The following is a 20,527-nucleotide window of genomic DNA, read 5'->3' on the forward strand; positions in this document are numbered from 1 at the left end:
ATAGGCGGAAAGAGTAGCTCTATTTTCAACACACCGTGAGCCTCCTGTTTGCGGATTCAAATTTAACCACGTGCATAAAAAGGCCTGCTTGGTTGTAGGTTTCATAACTGATGTGTTTCGTTTACCGTAGGCCTATACACATGGCCTTTTGGCCAATTATATTGAATTGTTGTTGTAAGAGGACTAATGAGACAATATTTCATTAGAGAATTTCACAGAGAATTTCATGAGAGAGCAACCCTACTGTAGCTGTAGCTGGATTCCGTTGAAGGGGGCGGGGGGGGGAGTGTCAGAGACCTATGGATTACCACGCCCATTATTATTTTCTTTAACTTAATGTAGCAGTTTGACATTGAGCAACCTTCGCGCTGATTTGTGTAACAAATCAAGTGGCTTTTCAAAATTAGGCATAAAAGTAATCAATATGGTCAAAAGGGTAAAGTTTTTCTTTTTTATAACAAGTAGGCATCATAATCGCAACTTCCCCCTAAACAGTAACAGCAGATCATTTTACTCATCCAAGCAAGTGTTAAACTTTTACCGAGTAGTAGGCGTAGTAATAGGTGTGTGAAAGAAAGAAAAAACACTTCCAAGTTCCATGATTGTATATTCTTTTATTTGAAATTGTAAACAAATGATAAATCAAGAAAATGGTGTATATTTTTCTATTGTGTTGCACATTTCTAATAAACAGTCAATCCATTGAGGGGGCAAGGCCATTTTTATTTTACAAAGGGCACTCCCGTTGAGAAATCCTAAAGTATATGGGAAACTTTTGAGGGGGCACCTCTGTGTTATTCCAAGCATGAGTGGTAGTAATACTACCGGTCGGTATGTCTTTCCGCTTTCAGTTGTATTTCTCCTTCAAAAGGCATTTTGAGGGGGTTACAATGGTTATTGATTTTGTTATGGTCAAAATAAACTTGTTTCCTTGCTGCAGCTTCATTACAGATACAGCTCCCCTTCTCCACAGGTTAATAGGTCCCAGTGCTTAAATACCCATAAGATTGGGGTCGATTTCAAAAAGAGCTAATGTTGATCTTAACTGCAAATCAATCTTAACTGCTATTAAAAAGCGTGATATCAAAATACAAATCATTATGGTGATACCAATACATGTACCTAGTAATGATATTGACAACTCAACTCAAGATGAATCTTAGGGCTTTGTGAAGTATAACTCTGTTCATACAGGTGCTTTTATAAAATATAGGGCATTAAAAGGTTATTCTGTAAGTCAAGGGGTCGATTTCACAAAGAGTTAGGACTAGTCCTAACGTAGGACTAATCCTAGGAGATATTAAAAACACATGGCTAGTCCTACTCATCCTAACTCGAAATAAGACTAGTTCTAACTCTTTGTGAAATCCACCCCAGGTATAGCTCTTTTGATGATATAATGTTGTGGAGATAAAGGACTGAATAACTGGAGTAAGTCAGGGTAAACAACAATATTAATAAAATTACAAAATAAATTCATAAATAAAATGAAAAATACAAATTATACAATACATACTATGCTTTTACAATTGACTTTTCAGATAATGCAATCTGATTAGAATAATTTAAAATATTACTATTATATGTACATGGATCTCTATACTTATTCAACATAAATTACATTTCATCACAAATCTTCTTCGTTGGGCAAGAAATCTGCAATAATCCATTGACAAGATATGCTTAAAAGGTATGTACACAAAATTGTTCTCAGAATCCAGAGTTAAAAACAAAAATGTCACAAGCTGATATGGAAAAGCATCCCCACTGAAGCCAAAGGAGGCAAATCATTGGACGATAGCTGTTCTTTGTGCATAAACACGCGGGTGTGACCTCAGCGTCGTTGTAGCATTTTGCATTACGCAAGGTGTCTATTGGATGAATAGAGGCGAGTATCTCAGGGTAAGAGATGATGTACTGAGCTTGCTACCTGAGCTGCTGGGCAATCTTGGCTGCTTTGAAGTCTGCTCTGAGCTGAACAAATGACATAGGGGTGTTCTTGTCCAGGCCACCCTGGAAAAGAAAATTCAAATATTGCTACTTAGCCTTTGTGTACACATTTTGTTCTGCAACATTGCAAGAAAACTGATGGCAAAACCCTGAGTAAGACTGGCTTGTGTAAGAAAATTTCCCTCTATATAATAATAAAATAAAACTTTCTTCCTTTCATAAATTAAAACAAGCACAACAATGAAATTGCATAAAGCGTTAATAGTTGTTTGCTGGTGATATTTTGCAATTGAATGAGTGAACAATTCATTTTGCATTTATGTAACAAAAGTTTGGATAAAAGACAAATAATTTAAGTTTCTTAAAACTAGACGAAAGATTTTGAAATTTATAGGTTGCAGCAGACATACTGGGTAATTTTCCAAACTTATGTCTGAACATACAGAACAAAACAAAGGGTATAGAATAATCTTCATTGCGACGGCTGTCCCACCAGAATAAATGAAAGTTTCGGAAAACCTATAATGGATTATATATGCTAGTATTAGACAAGTTAGCAGTCTTACCAGTTGTTCTCCTGTAATGACAGACTTGATGTTCTCAGGCACTACTACAAGGAGATTGCATAGTGCATGGAGTTTCTCAAATAGCGAATTCACCATCGGAACTTTGAAGGATTTAACAAGACGGCGGTATTCATTCACGTCACAAATCACCAACATTGCACCTGCAATTCAAGACCAAGCAGTAAGAACAACAATGGTCATGAAAAGAAGATCACAAGATAAACGAGAGCATAGCGATAAGACTGCAGGACTTGCAATCACACGGTGGTGGGTTCGATTCCTACGAAGCTAACTGCTTATTTTACAATGACTATAGAATAAGTATTGTTGTCTCGTTACTGAATTACAATTTCTGGATCTGTGCAATTCATAATCATAGACGTTAAACAAATATTTGTATGAGAAAGATTGGTTTTTGCCAGCTTGGTGTTTATGTTTTTGGGAGTTTGCCGAGTTTCCATCTAAACAAACAAACAAACAAACAAAACAAAGAACCTTGAGTATACTGGGGATGTTAGTTTTTAAACGTTTTCACCAGCAATACAAATTACTGAAGAGGGATCGGTATCAGAAGAGATTTGTATCTGAGCAGTGCTGACTCAACACTGAAAACTCTGAATCCCTTTAAAGAGACCAGCATCTCAAACACTCAGTCTTATGACGATGACTAGAGAGCAGGCTAGTTGAAACGTTGAGACCAATTCACGACTCACTCCTCACCAGTGAAGTTAAGAATGAGAAGTCCTGGCTGATTTCCCATTTCATATATGCTCATTAACCTTGGATCAATATCATAGAGCTACTTTACCACAAAATGCAGCGCAGCACAGACAATTTTGGAGACCAGAAAAGTGGTCACCAGCCAAAATGCCAAGTAAGATGTACAATCTATGACTTGTAAGCAGCACATTTGGGCCCAGATCATAAGCCTTTTTGAGGTATGGCGGACGTGATACGCGCGCGTCACACGCCGCGACTGGTGCCATGCTCACCATGTTGGTGGTCATTAGGTTTACGTGTAAACGCTGCGTCGCCTAAAATGTGCACTTCACTGAATAACATACGTTCCATTTCTATGGTCAATACGCACAAATTTACCACAACTTTACAGTGTTGTAGCATTGTGTCCGCCATACCTCAAAAAGGCTTATGGAGATGGGTCTTAGGCTGTGTTCGAATTGGGGCTACAGCTATGGCTACAGCTCGATCACCACGCCATCATGCGCCAAAGTATAATACAACCTTAACAACACCATGAGCAACAGTCAAAGACGTAGCTGTATCCACCAATTCAGATACGACCTTACACTAACCTAATGAGTTGTAAGTATACTGTTGGAGATGATCAAAGATTACACGATGAAACCTGATGCCAAACTCCATCAGCACTGCCGTCACATTCTTGCCATCCAGACAACGTTTAATGGTCTCAACTTGCTTCTCAATGAATGGGATCACCTTAGCACATGCCTGAAACAGAAGTGGGTTGAGGAAGATAATCTTATCACATACATTTTTGTCACAAGAATTTTTTTGGCAGAAGGATGTTAGGACATGTGTCCCACGCCGACCATCACCAGCTTTAAGATGATGAGGATGTTTTGTAAAATACTGCACCTTCAAGGCTGCACAACACGAGTACGCCTATAGACTTTTTCATGGTGTGGTCATCTTAATTTTACTCCATTCCAACTCATTGTAACCAAACTGAGGCTGGACGAAATAAGCATTCACTACTGTTATTGGAAACAGGGAACATATCCAAGATGGCGACAGCGTGATAAAGGTCTACACCATACCTTGGACAAGCATTTAGCTTTCTAGGTGTATATTCATCAAGCATCAAGCATCAAGGATGTAATGAAATTTAAAAAACTCATTGCAGCACACCCCAAGTTTACTTTAATTAGATGCACATTCTTTTGCAGAAAGTTGCAAATGCATATTCCAATATACCTCAAAACCTTCCATATGCTATGCGCATAATTGTGTGGTAACTCATGCCACACTTTCTTATCATTGTCACAGATTGCCACTGCAGAATTTCACCAAGGATGATAACCTTATCTCTTTCATGAGTGGCAAAAGTTACATTGCAATTGAGCACAGCTGGTGGCTTCTCTAGTTTACCACACACATTGAAGCATCTTGGGCTATGACTCTACTCTCTCCATCAGCTTGTGTGTGCCCCAAAAAGCCACAGTATGTGCCCCAAAATGCCACTGTTGTGGCATAGTGAGGTGTGGGTTGGATGTCTTGAGAAACATGTTGATAGTAGGAGGGTTAAATTAAACAAACTCACTCCATGTCTCAACTAGAATGACTAGATACTTACAGTAGAGTAAAGCTCCATAGGGCCTTCCTCCGACTCTGGTCTGAAGTCTGATTTCTTCTGCTCTTTATCCAATAAATATTTGATCCAACCACAAATTGTAGACAATGTCCTGCAATTATAATATTCCACATATTTTTATCAGGTGTTTTTTAATAAGGGAATCAATGTGTGGTGAAGAGGTTTTCAACAAGTGGTTTAAACCCAACGAGGCCTGGTTCTTTGATAATTTTACCAAGACGAAGTCGAGGTAAATTATTAAGAACCAGGCCTTGGCGGGTTTAAACCACTGATTGAAAACCGATTCAACACGCTTTGATTCCCATTCATAAATACCTTTTTGGTCAAAAAACATCAACGCTTATTGTTCAAAGTGTAAAATAAATGCAAAATTTATAATTGTTCAATGATTTCTTTCAACACAACATCCCTACAGCTATGAAATGGTAAGGCCCTCGGGTAAACAACTCCTTATAAGGAGATTGCTGTGCGCGTCACGCGTATCGCGTGATGTGGCACAATGTTCCAGCCGTTGCTCTCGACCAATAGGAACAAAGAAACTGTCCTATAAGCACAGGTGCAAGCTCGCGTGTCACGCCCATGTTTCAACACTTTTTACTGGTGTTATGTGAAACACGTGATGCCCTCTCGACCAAGGTATTAGGTATTTATGAATAAGGGAATAAAAAAGTAGGCGATGAGGTCTTAATTGGCTGTTTAAAACTGGCGGGTTGCAGCCGTGCGAAAATAGACTGAGCTGAAGGCGAGGACCTTTATCACTGGGCCTTGACTCTTTAAAGTTTTGCGCTCTCGTAATTGGTTATTTTTAAAGTGGTGCGTAGTTTTTTATTAGAACATAGAATTAGCTGTTTCAAACTAAAGTTCTAACTATCGCAAGCAAGTTTTGAATTTATGGGAACCAAATGTGTGACCTACCAACTTAAATTGTAGTATTTTATGGAAGGTTCTACAGTACAGCAGGGAATCCAACCATGAACATTATTGTACACAAGTGGTGTTTATTGCACACATTTGGAAATAAGACACTGACCTTTCCAGCCCTGTTTCTGTCTTGGATTCCATCTGCTCCGTAATCTGCTTTTTCTTCTGGACGCATTCACTGTGTGCTGGAGAGGAACTGAGGGGACAAAACCAGATCAAGGAATAAGGCAAGATGAATCAGGTAAAACCAGGGGATGAATTTAGAAGGGTTACGGGGTGGTTAGAATAAAATCAACGAAATTCTCTGATTGAATTGAGTGGTTGAAACACCTGTTTTGGGTTTGGAGGTTGGTTGGGTAGCTCACCATAGACGCTTCTGAGTGAGTTTAATGCATACCAAAAAGCACAGAGAAACAGTGTTTTACAGATGTTTTAATTAACGACTCCAACCTTTTTTACCTTTTTAAAGAATCAAAGAAGAGGAAAAAAATTGGGTAAAAGAATCAAAGAAGAGGAAAAAAATTGGGTGAGAATAAGCAAAGCATGAACATATCTTGTAAATTGCTGTTCAAAGATGTCTTGAAGACAATGTCAGCTTAAAGACACTTGGGTAACGGCTAAAGGTTGGAAGGTTCCTTTTGATAAATAAACATACCATGGCCCAACTAGACGAAAATTATTACTGAAGCAAAACCTTTGTTATTGTGCTGAGCCAGCTCTAAGCCGCATTAATTTCATAACAGCATAACATGAAATGTGTAACACTAGCTTCTTTTGTGTACACATGATAACATTTGCCGCAAAATGAGATACGATATTAACATAAACCCTTGCTCAGAAAAATATTTTGAAGACTGTGATTTCTTTTCCAGAGCTATAAATAAAAAGATGGTGAAGAAACCTTAGTGAAGAGATTTTGGTTTGACAAATCTGTGCTCAGCTTTGGTTTAAATGATGACAGAAGAATGCAAAAACAGAAAAAAAGAAAACATTCTGGTTTCACAATTCTATGCTTAGCATTTGTTTTTAATGATAAAAAAATACATGGAAATAGAGAAAACCCAGGATATTTTTGGTTTCATTAATCTTATCTCAGCGTTTGATTGGAATGATGAAAGATGGAATGCAAAAAATAAGAAATCAAGTCGATATGGCATGTATGGTATGTACTATGCTAAGTGCTGCAAAAGCTTTTTCTCAAAAATCCAGAGGAGGTCAAAGTACACTCATCCAGATAACACATCTCAAAAACAGTTGTAAGATTAATCCATTATTAAAGCATTACATACAAATACATGAAACAAGATTTTAGTTTAAGAAATTATCCCAGCTTAAAAAAAACCCACAACTTGGCCAAAGGTCCTGCTGCTTGGAACTTTCACTGGACCCAACATAAATTTAAAAGACCAAAACATATTTCTGTCCTTTGCAAGTGAATAAACATAAATTGCAAATTTGGTGGACTTGTACTGTGTACATTTGCACTGGAACAGTGCTTATCCTTCAATACAGCCCCCGCTTCCCCTCTTCCCAAAATTTCTAGTATAAACGGCAATACTTACACACAAATAAATTAAATAATTTGATTTCAGGGGCTTAACAAATTTTAACCTAGTTTTAATAGAGGAAGAAAAGTCATGCACACAAATTCTGCCCCGGCTGAGCAGAGCAGAAGGTTTGATTTGGAGTTCAAAGTGAAGTGCATAAAATTGAGTACAATATGAAACCATTTTCAAACACCACATACATAAAACATATGGTTAACACATCTGCATAATCTTTTGAGGGTACATTTAGTGTAGAGAAAACATTAAGTTGGGTTACAGTACATCGGTTTTGGTAAAATATCATGTTATATAAACAAGTTTGTGTTGCACTATTGCTTTCAATACATCGTAAGTGTGACTGAAATTTGTTTATTTCACATTCAGTTAACATAAATTCAGTTGTGAAAGTATAAGGAATGTGCAAATTAGTTACAAATATCTTTAAAGTATTTTTCTTTTCTCCAGAGCCTTGAGTAGCTATAAGACTCCTGTATTACTATTAATAATGTTCTTATAATTATTAGTTTGTTTCATTCTATTCTAGTAAATTATATCTGATGAACACAGAGAGGAAATTGTGGCCTCAAAATCAGCAAGTTGAAAACCTTTGTGAGTTACAACTATACATGATACAGTTAAAGACAGGGTATACTTATGGTAATTGTCAAAGATCAGTACCCTAACTTGGTGTATCCCAACATGTGCATCAAACAACCTACCTGTGAAACTTTTGGCTCAATTGGTCATCAAAGTGTCCAGAAAATAATGAAAGAAAAAACACTATTGTTGCATAGTGTGCGATTTCAAATGCCTAAGAAAGGCTCTGCACATGAAGCTTTTCTCAGTGACGCGGCAAATTTTCCCCTTGAAAGGTCTTAAAGGCACTGGACACTGTTGGTAATTACTCAAAATAATTGTTAGCAAAAAAACTTACTTGGTAACAAGCAATGGAGAGCTGTTGATAATATAAAACATTGTGAGAAACGGCTCCCTCTGAAGTAACTTAGTTTTCGAGAAAGAAGTAATTTTCCACTAAAATATTTGAATTTGATTTCGAGACCTCGGAATTAGATTTTGAGGTCCCGAAATCAAGCATCTGAAAGTACACAACTTCGAGTGACAAGGGTGTTTTTTCTTCCATTATCTCTCACAACTTTGACGACCAATTGAGTTCAAATGTTCACAGGTTTGCTATTTTTGTGCATTTGTTGAGATACACCAAGTGAGAAGACTGATCTTTGACAATTACCAATAGTGTCCAGTGTCTTTAAGTGGAACATTGTAAATGGCACCACGGCAAAAGCAAAAGGCACCAAGAGACACACTGCAAAGGGTGGTGCCTATGAATCAATCAAAATCAGGGGATGCAGTTTGGAAGATTGGGAACTTGTAAATCAATGGAACTTTGCAAAGGGCACCACGGCAAAAGCAAGAGCCACACCCAGCGCCACTGCAAAGGGTTCTGTGAGTTAATTCAAGGCCCATGAATCAATCAAAATCAGTCCAAATAAGGGGATGATTTTGGGAAGAATGGGATATCGTTAGAATTAATTGGATAAGGAGGCAGGCCATTAGAGATGTGCGTTCTATAAAAGGGCAGCTAGACTACGCTAGTTATAAACACAAACAAAAGTGCTGAAGCTACATAGGGAGTCCCACCTTACTAAGCACAATCCCTCTGATGCAGGCGTGAAGCCTCTGGAAATACGTAACGCAACAAAAAAGGGGTGAAATAATCGAAGACAAAAAAAAACAAAAGAAGTGTGTTTAATTATAACGGAAATCATAAAAGAAATGGGGTGGGTGAGTGGTGGGTATAGGCCAGGTTGAAAGAACATGATATTTAAAAAAATCCAAGTAGTGAAAATTATTTTGATTATCCGGAATAAGGAATTGAGGTGTATTCCATTGGTCAGCTAATGTGGTACTCATAGAATAAACTTTTCTTTACTCCAGGGTTCAAAGCTGGACAATAAAAGTGTTTTTTCTTTAGCCATTGTTTGAAGGCAATTCTGAAAGGCAATGTAGGATTGACAAGTAAAGTAAGATTGTTTTTGTTTTTATGTCAAAAATACATATTACAAACAACCATACGATGACATTTTGAGAAACATTTCAGGAGAATACTTGTTAAAGCTTGAAGGAGCTTTGTGGTCAGGATCAAAGCAGGTCTGTGACTGTACATGGAAATATGATTTCTTAAACAGTTATAGGACTAATCTCAGGCACTATCCATACACTGTAGGTATGATACAGAGGGAGCGTGTGTGTGCAATAACTAGGTGAGAGTTCATAATTCCCTGTGCAGCCAATGGCCTGATTTGATTATGACGAAATAGCCCTTTTAACAACTAATAAAGGAAAGCTTTGAAGTGAACAAGCTGCTGGTTGGCAGACTAACTACACGTAAACTGATAAAACACTCTACTTGTTAGTAAAACATCAATAGAGAAATCTATATTCATGTCACTAAGGAAAAAAGCTACTTCAGAAGAATTAAGGAATTTATTGTTCTACTTCCGAGTTAAGAAACTAGTTTCGCTTTAACCAGGTGTTAATTTTTACTCTAGTTATTACGACACAATCAAAACTGTGAAAATTTCATCAAATGCAGAGGTCAAATTTTAGTTAAAGACAACTGAAAATTATATCAAATTGTCAAATATTTTGTGCATAGACATGCGTATTTCAACTCCTGCAATGAAAATTGTTGGGGTCTTCTAGTGCTTACTCATGCTAACTTATGGCAAACATTTGAGACAGAAAAACATTCTCTGGAGGTTTGGTATTGGTACAAACTGTAGTCAGATTGAGACTTCTGTGTTTTCCACTCGAATCCCTTACTTTGTCTAAAATAAATCAACCAAAGTCCCGATTCTGACTCACCTGATCAGCGGCACCAGCACATCACTGAATTGTTTCTCTAGAAGATGGAAGATAGCATTGGCCTCTCCGGCAACATTGAAGAAGTAGATTTGTGGAAAGCTCTTAGGTTCAGAGGATGGAATACCCTGAAGTCCGATCTCAAGGGCGTATTCAATGTGCTCCTGGCAGAGATACTCCGTCAGGATGTCAAAGATTTTGATGGCATGAGTGGATAAGGTGGACTGGGTGGAAAGCTGCAAACAGAGAAACACATTGGGATCAAATAGGTTTTTTTATGTGCTGTGGTACTGTTGTAAGATAAACACATGCCACACTGCTGCCAGAGCCCTTGTGTTATACACTGGATTATTGCAACTCTCTCATCAATGATATTATGCAAGCTGACATAAACCGACAACAAAGGCTCCAACACATTGCTACACATATCTTTTTCTCACAACCCAAATAAACTCATACATACTCTTCTCCAATAGTTCCACTAGTTAACAGTTAGACATTACATCACCTTCAAAACATCAGTGAACAAAGGATTCTCTATCTTAATTCTACAGAATATCAAAGAGTCTCTCAACCTCAAGCATTCTTTAGCAGCACATTGTATCTTTGGAAAATGTGCCTTATGAGACTACTGCCTTCGCTCTGTGGTTTACTTTAAAGGGAAGGTACACGTTTGTTCATTGTCTTATCACTTGGTGTATCCCAACATAAGCACAAAAAAACAAACCTGTAAAATTTGAGCTTAATTGGTTATCGCAGTTGCGAGAAAATGATGAGAGAAAAAACACCCTTTTTGGACGAATTTGTGTGCTTTCAGATAGGAATAAAAGACTTCTGGCTAAAAGTCTTTTAATATTTCAGTGAGAAATTACCTCTTTCTCAAAATCTTTGCTACTTCAGAGGAGGCCGTTTCTCACAATGTTTTATACTATCAACAGCTCTCCAATGCTCGTAACCAAGTAAGTTTTTCAGTTCATATTTGTTTGAAGTAATTACCAAACAACGTGTACCTTCCCTTTAAAGACAGTGGACACTATTGGTAATTGTCAAAGACCAGTCTTCTTACTTGGTGTATCCACACATATGCTTAAAAAAACAAACCTGTAAAATTTTGAGCCCAATTGGGCGTCGAAGTTGCGAGATAATAATGAAAGAAAAAAACGAAGTTGTGTGCTTTCAGATGCTGGATTTCATTACATCAAATTCTAAATGTGAGGTCTCAAAATCAAATTTGTGGAAAATTACATCTTTCTCGAAAACTACGTCACTTCAGTGGGAGCCGTTTCTCACAATGTTTTATACTATCAACCTCTCCCCATTACACATGACGAAGTGAGGTTTTATGCAAATAATTATTTTGAGTAGTTACCAATAGTGTCCACTGCCTTTAAAAGATCAAAGCTAAACTCACCAGCTGGCATCTGTTGAATGCTTGTTTGGATTCATTGAGTAAATTCAAGGCTACTTCTTGTGAGAGGAAAGTCTGTCCTTTGAAGTCCACTTGAGGACCTGATGAACCAATGTTGGTGCGTAGTTTATGCTGTAGATCTTGAAGGCTGTCAAGGGAAAGAACCAAAACAGGCGAAGATGAATATCAAGGTTTGCTCCAGTAGTGTCCTGAGCAGACTAAATCAGCCCATTTTATGGATTGTATACTTTTAAGTTTTCGTTTTTAAATTTGTTAGGAGAGATTGCCTAACATAATAAGGGCTTAACTGAATTGATTTAGGCTTAATCAATCAAAATCAACAATCAACAGGGGCACGTTGCCAGCTACTCCTTGGGCTGAAACAGGGTTAACCCCTTCACAGTCTGTAAGGAAGTAGGCAGGGGTACCACCACTAAGAGCCTGGCTGACACTCAAACTGTGTGACCCCTTAGAGCTTGTATTTGCCCTAAATGCATTTTTCATATTTTCTAAGAATTTTTATTTGCAAACATAAGTGTACTGGCCGACGCTTAAATCACTGGCCTTAGTCCTGCGATCCCCTGTTAAATTCTAGCCCTGTTGATCTTTACCACTTAAGACAATTTGTACATATACTATATTTCCATTTTAATAAATCTCAAATGTAACATCCATTACCCTCCAGTTTGTTGAATCAGTTTCTTCTGATGTCCGAGCATACTATAGTACGACTTGAGATTCTCAGACATCTTCTCTCGTAGGTGAAGCTCCTCACACTGGATGTATCCCTGCAGGTACTTCTCAAAGATATGCTTGGTGAGTCTGGTGAGGAGGTGTGCGTCTGAGCCCAGCCTGTAGTCAGACAGCGCTGCAGTCAGGCGACCTGTCCGTGCATAAAGCTCATGGAGGTGCTTCAGGTAGTGTTCCCGGTCCTCATCTTTGTTGGAGAGCTTCCCTTTCACATGTTCCTGGGATAGCAGATTTAAAATTGTTGTATTTTGAGTTTTATATTGGTCTGTGAAATGGTGTTTTTAAGTTGGATCTATCTCTATCATGTGTGAGTTAAAGCACTTAATGATTCTGTGCAAAGAAATTTGATCACACAGCACCTATCCTAATGGACTTGCACTGGCTAATATCTAATGGAGACATGAGTTCAAAACAATATCATGCTGTTGGTGAACCGATGTCTGAATTCCTGTGGTCCAGCATACCTGACCTTCCATAAAATAAAAAACAATTTGTAACTTGCGCTCTAGTTGGAACATAGATCTGCATTATTCATTCTTGGAAGTAAACACAGTTTGGGTGACTGTGCCTTTTCTGTCAAGGATACATTATCAGGCAATCACCTACACTTCTAACTTTCAAAACGTCACTCAAATCTCACCTGATTACAAGAGTTTACTGTATGACTACAAGAGCAAAGATCATTCAAATATGGCACCATATAAACGTTACAATTGATTGGTTGAAATGTATCAAAGGACTGTTTTACAAATGGCTCGAATGAAGATCTGAGAATGTTGTGAAATATCTTTTACTGCCACATATTTGGAAGATAAAGGACCAGTTGCTTGGATTTGTCCATAAGAGTTAGATGTATGCAGTAAAGGCTTACCTGTAGTTTGACTTCATACAGGTTGAGTACAAACTTTCCCATCACACTCTCTGGGCTGCTGAAAACCTGATGTACTAAGCTATTGACCTGATTCCAAAAATACAAAACAAGATATGTATAGGAACAATGCCATCACTCCACAATGTTATGGATTCAACAGGGATTAGATATAACGTAGTACATGTATGCTCTCATTGATTGCATTACTAAACTACCTTGGTAGTGAGTAGAAATTTATTTGTAAGCTTGGGTAGGTCAGCATTGAGTGCTGGCTTTTAGACATTTCAAAAACCCAGCTTTATACTCGTATTTATAAAAACAGTTGCTTACCTTTTTGCATAAAGGGATTAAATCTTCATACACATCATGGAAAATGTATGTATTCTGAAATAAATCACAAATTATAATTTGTACATATTAGTTTTATAGACTCATGGGCCTTTAAAAACAAGTATCAGAGCTCCTTGAATTATCACTACTTGGCCAAAGGACATTATTGAAACCATCTCAACCCCAACAATCTCTACCCCCGTACATTGTAGGTACCCACTCCTAGGTGATGGGAAGCAATGAATGTTAATGGACACATGAGTGCTACGAGTGACTATGATTAGACTCCAGAACTACAATCCCGACCAAAATGCTTGGGCCACCCATTCATTACGTTACAACAATCATTCCCTGTTCACTTCCCCCTGACAATAAACACTCTCTCCCCTGTCTCCCATTCAATGTTGACTGGAACACAGAAGACTGTGCAACAATGGGACCAAAGGGGGCAAGGGGGCAAATTCTGGCCCAACGAGATATAGCCATGATTGTAGAGTCCAGTGACCAAAACAATTATGCCACTACACATTATAAATTAATTTTTCTTTAATTTTCAATGATCCGTCACCTTCTGGAATCAGAATGGCTTTATGTTTTTGACTGGTATTCTGCCCTGGTTTTCACCTCTACATGTTTCCCCAGTTCAAGTTCCACCCTTGCATATGGATAGTGTTATCAGTTTCTACTCACTGATGTAGGTTGTCTCTATTTGGGGTTCTCCCACAACATACAATGTACATCATACACAGAAAATATCTTCATTGTTTTACTCTTTTCAGGTTTCTTAGGACTTCAGTGTTGAAGTGCAAGGCATTTTAGACGATCCTTTAGTTAGAAAAAGTTCAAACGCAACATTCAGTACACTTTACTACTTAGTCATGACAAACACACTTTTGTGCACTGTAATATTATAATTTAGGCCATACTATGGGCAAAGAATCTGATGAAATTTGTGTTTTGCAAGTATATACCCCCTTGACTAAATAAATGATTTAATTAATTATACTAGACTTCAATAAACAACTGATATATTGAATTTGTCTTACTGCTTGGCTTTCTTCAATGAAGGCATCGACACATCGGTGGTAGCCCTGTGGAGATATAAAAAGATCATTTCCACATAAAGGAAAACGCTGATATGCATGGTTTGGAATTGCATGCCGGGTGAATGTCACACATAAAAAATAGCAGTCAAAATAGTTCAGCGTTCATGTTAAGAACTTTATTGGTGAGCCAGAATCTGTCGGGCAATTTGCAATTCTTATTATTTTATTTCGTTTTTATCAACTACAGCCACAACTATTAGTCGGTGAGGCATGTCATCAGTTGGTGGTCATCAATAAGGGAATAAAAGACTACCTACAAGGTTTTAAAGCCATTATACAATTAATGGCGTTTCGCCGTGTCATGACATGTGTTTAAAATAAATCCGTAATTCTCGCTATCGAGAATTTATAATGTTTAATGTTTTCTCAAAAAGTAAAGCATTTCATGGAACAATATTTCAAGAGAGAAGTCTTTCACCATTACCTTCTGTAAACCCTGTAAATTATTTGTAAATCTATGACCCTTTTTTTCTTCTTTCTGTACCGAAAGTGTATAATGGCTTTAAATGGCCCTGGCCACGACCCTGCAAAGTTTTAGACCGTTGTTTAAAAGCGGCAGGGTAATGGCCTTGATGGCCACAGCCCAGCAAGGTTTTAAAACGGCTGTTTACGACTGAGTCATCACTCTTCCCTTCCATTCAAAACCATCCATAAACCTCCCAAAAGGCGTGAACATATCCGACAGTTAAGCCTCAGCTCTCCCCAAATCTGCATTGAATTTCTAAGCTGTTACCTTGAAGTGAGCTAGTATTCCTGCGAGTTCTCTCATTCTTTCGGTGGCCACTTCATGGAATGCCGAGCGGAACTCAGTGATCAAATCATCCTCAATCTGATTGTACTTCTCTGTAATCAAATAACAAAAAGAGATCGTTTCAAACAATGACAATGTTATCCATTCAAAAGTTTGGTTACAAGTACATTTTCACGAAAAAAATATATAAATATCAATTGAACAAATAACCAACACGTATTAATGATAAATGGCAGAATAGGTTGCTCCACTAACCTTGTATTCTCATCTTTGGCTTTTCAAATCTGTTAAATCACAAACAAATACAAAATCAATTTTAGGCTCAAATTAAAAAGTTCAAATTCAAATTACAGTTTATTATTGTTTTAACTTTGACAGATAATTTCACTCTTGACTCTAGGTATTCGACATATCTTGAAAGAAACATAATCATGACGCACATGGTGCTCCAACATTATTACCCCTGGTCACCGGGCCAGTTATTTCAGTCCTTAAACAATTTCAGTTCCCTGGGCAGTATACAGCCTGTGCTGCCAAATGTGTAGCACACCCAGCTAAACTAACCACAAGCACCATCTCTGCCCTCACAGGTACCCATTCACCTGGGTGGTGAGATGCAATTATGGCTAAGTAGCTTGCTCAAGGATACAAGTGTCATGACCGGAATTTGAACCCACATCCTGATGACTCAACCACCAGAAGTTGAGTGAAAATGCACTAAACCGCTTGACCACATCATGGCATAAAACACAACATTATCTACTGGTCTGGAAAATCCTTAAAATACAACAGATCAGATAGACTCTGCAGTGTAAACACGAAGTCATACTTTGTGCTAAGCATGTAATTTATCCACTAAGCAAAAGGTAGCAGATAAACAGCAGAACAAGTTCTTATCAGACCATTTTTGAAAAGAAGTGTACATGTAACATGAGAAATCAAATTGACCCCTGTAAAGGTTTTGTTTAGTAGTCTCACAGTCTGAATTGGATGCTGCCACCATCTCCGTCTTGCCTCCTTTTTGCAATCGCAATAACAAACACCAACTCTCATCCTATTAAAAAGGTCTCAGACTTTTTCGTACTTCCAGCCTTGCTTTGGTAATGACGCTTTCAAATGGGTAAAATGAAAGATGGCCACACCATGGTCAAGTGGTTAGACTGCAGGAATTGCAATCAGATTGTGGGTTTGAATCCCCAGCTAACCGCTGATTTCACAATGACTAAAACAAATATTATTGTCTAGTTACTGAATCACAATTTCTTGATTGAATGTGCAATTCATAATCATAGACTTTAAACCAATGTTTGTATGAGAGAGATTGGTTGTTGCCAGCTTGGTGTTTAATATCCCCATGTGGGAGTTTGCCGAGTTCCCTTGATGGGAAGATCTAAACAAACAAACAAACAAACAAACAAACAAACAAACAAACAAACAAACAAACAAACAAACAAACAAACAAACAAACAAACAAACAACCATGGTAAAGTTGTACTGCCAAGTAGAAGTAGACGCTTTCGTTTGTACTCACTGTTCTTGAGGAAGCTCTTGTGATATCAGCTGCAATTTCTGAATAATATCGGCTGCATCCTGGAGCTATAACAAGAACAAGTCATGAGTGTACACAAACTTATACTGTGTACGGGGAGAGGGGTGGGGGTCAATTGAACACTGACCAGAACAACAATTGAAATCAGAGGCCAAGAGAAGCCCATTCCCAGATGGCCTGGATTAATCAAAGTGACGATTAATCCAATCTTAAAATGAAAATGAAAAAGGAATCTCTTTTTGAAACTAGCAAAAGTAAGTAAAAAAAATCAGAATTGGCAAAGCCTTAGAGATATTTAAAAACTCATTAAAATTGTCTTTGCTCTTACTGAGACTGTTCCCCCCCCCAAAAGAAAAAAAAAAAATTGAGTTAGTCCCTTGAAATGGCTATTTGTAATCTTGTGTAAATGCTTGAATGAAAAATAAAAAAATAAAAATAAAAAATATAAAATAAAAATCCTCACCTGAAATGGATCATTAAACACTTCAGCTTTCGGCCCATAGTCATCAAGAAACTCAGAGAAATATTCAATAAGTTTCTTTGCCTCCTCTGCTCTGGCCCTTGGTGTGTTGACTCCTTCCAGCTGGTCACCAAGATGAACAACTTTAGTAGCCACGTTATTAATGTGATCATCCAGCTCTTGAAAGTGGAGAAAGGCCATCTGTAAAATAAGATTTCATTATCAAATAAATCTATTGTTTCCCTTGTCCACAAGGTTTGTATACAATGACGTATATCAGCCTTTAATAAGGGCAAAGTTTGCACACCTACCAGACACCACTGTCATCATGCCAACAACAATTTGTTGATTAAGTGGTTTTTGAAGCTTTGCAAGGATGTTGAAAATAAGATCATGAATACATTCAGGTACAACCATGTGTAAAATCAGTTTTGGAGGAATGTTGGCTCTCAAAAGAGCTGCTCGTCTTCAAGAGAAAGAATTTATCTGCAAGCTTACTATTTGTAGTTATTTATTGTTCAAATTTGTTGACTGACAGCTGCTTTTGCCTGTTGCACAAAGACCACTTGCCATTTGGTACCAAGCAACAGTGCCCACTAGTCAGGCTATTCAACAAATGATCGTTGTTTTAACTTGGCCATGGTACATTATCATATTAAACGATTTAGATAGTAAACCCGTCACTCAAATAATATTGAATAATCAGTTTTCAAACTATAAGTACCTTATTATTCTCCTGGAGTTGCGCAACCCTCTTGGCATGACTCTTGGTCTCGGCCCGAATGTTTGCATCCAGCTTTCCCGTCCGTTCCTCCATTCTCATACTGAGCAACTTGAGCTCCTCTATGGTATTCTCAAAGGCCCTCAGCATCTTCTTGGCATCAAAGTCTTGGGGCCCTTCCTTGGAGTCCCCGCCCTGTGTACGCCATGCGAGCTGCTCGATGTATTGCTGTGGGTCGAAGGTGGCACTCTGAAAAATACAGTAAACACAGTAACAGTAGTGACAATGAACACATCAAATAAAATATCTTCTAGACACCAATCGAACAAGCAAAGTCCAGTGTTTACCGAACTAATACTTTTTGATACAAATGTTGACAAATAGGTCAATATAATTAGCCTGTTTCCGCACCAATATTGACGTTGTGACTTTGTGTTCACAAGATGGGAATCAGATCATTTACAATTGTTTACTTTATTTTAATTTAAGAAAGCGTTCTCCACAGCCACAAATCAGAAAAAAAGTTTCACTGTGACTTTTGCAATTAAATGTAGGAGTACATTTCGGATATTGAAAAAAAAATATTGAAAAGAAGGAGAAAAATAATAATTTTATGATACAAAATACTGTACGTATGACATTCATTTAATATTTTAATTAAATTCAATCTATTTTCAATGCATACACAAAACAAACAAATGAAAGGTAAACATGAAAATAATAACCGTTCAGCAAAAAATAAGTAAATAATTTTGCGCAAAAGAAAACAAAAACACTTGTTGAAAATAAAGGAGGACCGAGGAAGCTTGTCGAGAGTAAAACCATGGTAAAATTTAAAATAAAACAAGAAGTAGGCCCCTAAGTAAAAGGTTGAACTAAAATTTTAAAACAGTCAATGACTTTGACTTTGTGAGTCATCTCATCTTAAAGCCATTATACACTTTCGGCACAGAAAAAAAAAAAAAGTTCACAGATTTACAAATAACTTAACAGGGTTTACAGAAGGTCATGGTGAAAGACTTCTCTTGAAATATTATTCCATGAAATGCTCTACTTTTCCAGAAAACATTAAAACAATTATCAATTCTCGTTGTCGAGAATTACGGATTTATTTTAAACACATGTCATGACACGGCGAAACGTGCGGAAACAAGGGTGGGTTTTCCCCGATATTTTCTCCCGACTCCGATGACCGATTGAGCCTAAATTTTCACAGGTTTGTTATTTTTTATATCAGTTGTGATACACGAAGTGTTGGCCTTTTGACAATACTGACACTATTGGTAATTAATCAAAATAATTATTATTAGCATAAAACCTCACTTGGTAACGAGTAATGGGGAGAGGTTGGTAGTATAAAACATTGTGAGAAACAGCTCCCTATGATTCTCTGAAGTGACGTAGTTTTCGAGGTAATTTTCATCAAATTTGATTTTGAGACCTCAGATTTAGAATTTGAGGTCTCAAAATCAAGCATCTGAAAGCGCACAACTCCGAGTGGCAAGGTTTTTTTTTCTATCATTATTTTTTTATAATATCTCCCAACTTTGAGTTTGATGACAGTAGATGACCGATTGAGCTCAAATTTTCACAGGTTTGTTATTCTATTTTTAATTTTATAATTTATGTTATGCATATGTTGAGATAGTGTTGACTCGAGTCCACTGTCTTTAAATGGACAGGAACCCCCTTAAGAAACAATGTTTCTACAAATTGTGCACCCCCTTTTGCGCCCGCCCCTAAGGTTCGGCAGTTTCTTATGGTTTCTTGATGCAATATTCTTCACGAAACTAGTGCAATGCAAATCCGGTTAACAAAAATTTACGTGAAGCAGCATTTGTCAACAACTTTGCCCCAAATAATAAAATCAAACAAATATGAATTGTACCAACCTCAAATTCCCTTGAAGACATAATCAATTTGTTGAGAAGTACACGGAAAGCTTTTAAGGTTTTATAAACTCTTTCCAGCGGCCGTAATATCACATCGGAGTAGACACTTCCCCCTGAAAATGATCACACCCAATATTATTTTACGAGCGGCTGGTGGGGTATCGACTACTTTCAAATCGAATACTCGGGATCGATTTATTTCGTCTGGGGGCGTGGATTTGGGATAGAATGAGGAGGGGGCAGCGTGGTAAAGAATGCACCAATACAGTATTTACAGGACAGATTGTTCTTTACAAAATGGCGTGGTGGTGTTCTATATGGATTATTTTAGTATCTTAAGATTATAAGCGATCAAAACATAGATTTTGGGAACAGTTCATGGGCGGCAGTGAAGAACCCGGTTGACAGAACCCTTTTATCTTAAGTGCACTTCTGTAGATTGTTATTAGCTGGGATCCATGGGAGATCA

General features: G+C 37.6%; 1 protein-coding gene across 2 annotated transcripts; it reads right to left on the reverse strand.

Annotated features, from left to right (window-relative positions):
- Positions 1–605: 605 nt before the first annotated feature.
- LOC139948456 (exocyst complex component 5-like) lies at positions 606–20,202 on the reverse strand. 2 transcript variants are annotated; one of them, XM_071946606.1, is made up of 18 exons: positions 20,059–20,202; positions 18,170–18,415; positions 17,449–17,646; positions 16,968–17,032; positions 15,692–15,720; positions 15,419–15,528; positions 14,626–14,670; positions 13,580–13,633; positions 13,250–13,336; positions 12,307–12,596; positions 11,632–11,776; positions 10,224–10,456; positions 8,997–9,035; positions 5,900–5,986; positions 4,852–4,960; positions 3,830–3,986; positions 2,517–2,677; positions 606–2,013 (listed from the first exon to the last, which is right to left on the reverse strand). In XM_071946606.1, the coding sequence occupies exons 1-18, from the start codon at positions 20,077–20,079 to the stop codon at positions 1,927–1,929; spliced, it is 2,163 nt and encodes a 720-aa protein (XP_071802707.1). In that variant the 5' UTR covers positions 20,080–20,202; the 3' UTR covers positions 606–1,926. The 2 variants fall into 2 exon arrangements, with proteins under 2 accessions (XP_071802707.1, XP_071802716.1); XM_071946615.1 differs by lacking the exon at positions 8,997–9,035.
- Between the last annotated feature and the right edge of the window lie 325 nt (positions 20,203–20,527).

The sequence above is a fragment of the Asterias amurensis genome, chromosome 1, assembly GCF_032118995.1.
Source record: "Asterias amurensis chromosome 1, ASM3211899v1".
NCBI lineage: Eukaryota > Metazoa > Echinodermata > Asteroidea > Forcipulatida > Asteriidae > Asterias > Asterias amurensis.

Bases quoted from the DNA above. Each gene is read 5' to 3' on its own strand.
- LOC139948456 (XM_071946606.1), bottom strand. From the start codon at position 20,079: ATGTCTTCAAGGGAATTTGAG. The intron at 14,671-15,418 runs GTAACAGCTTAG...ATATCTCCACAG, and splicing joins GAATACTAGCTCACTTCAAG to GGCTACCACCGATGTGTCGA. The intron at 10,457-11,631 runs GTGAGTTTAGCT...CTCTGTTTGCAG, and splicing joins CATTCAACAGATGCCAGCTG to CTTTCCACCCAGTCCACCTT.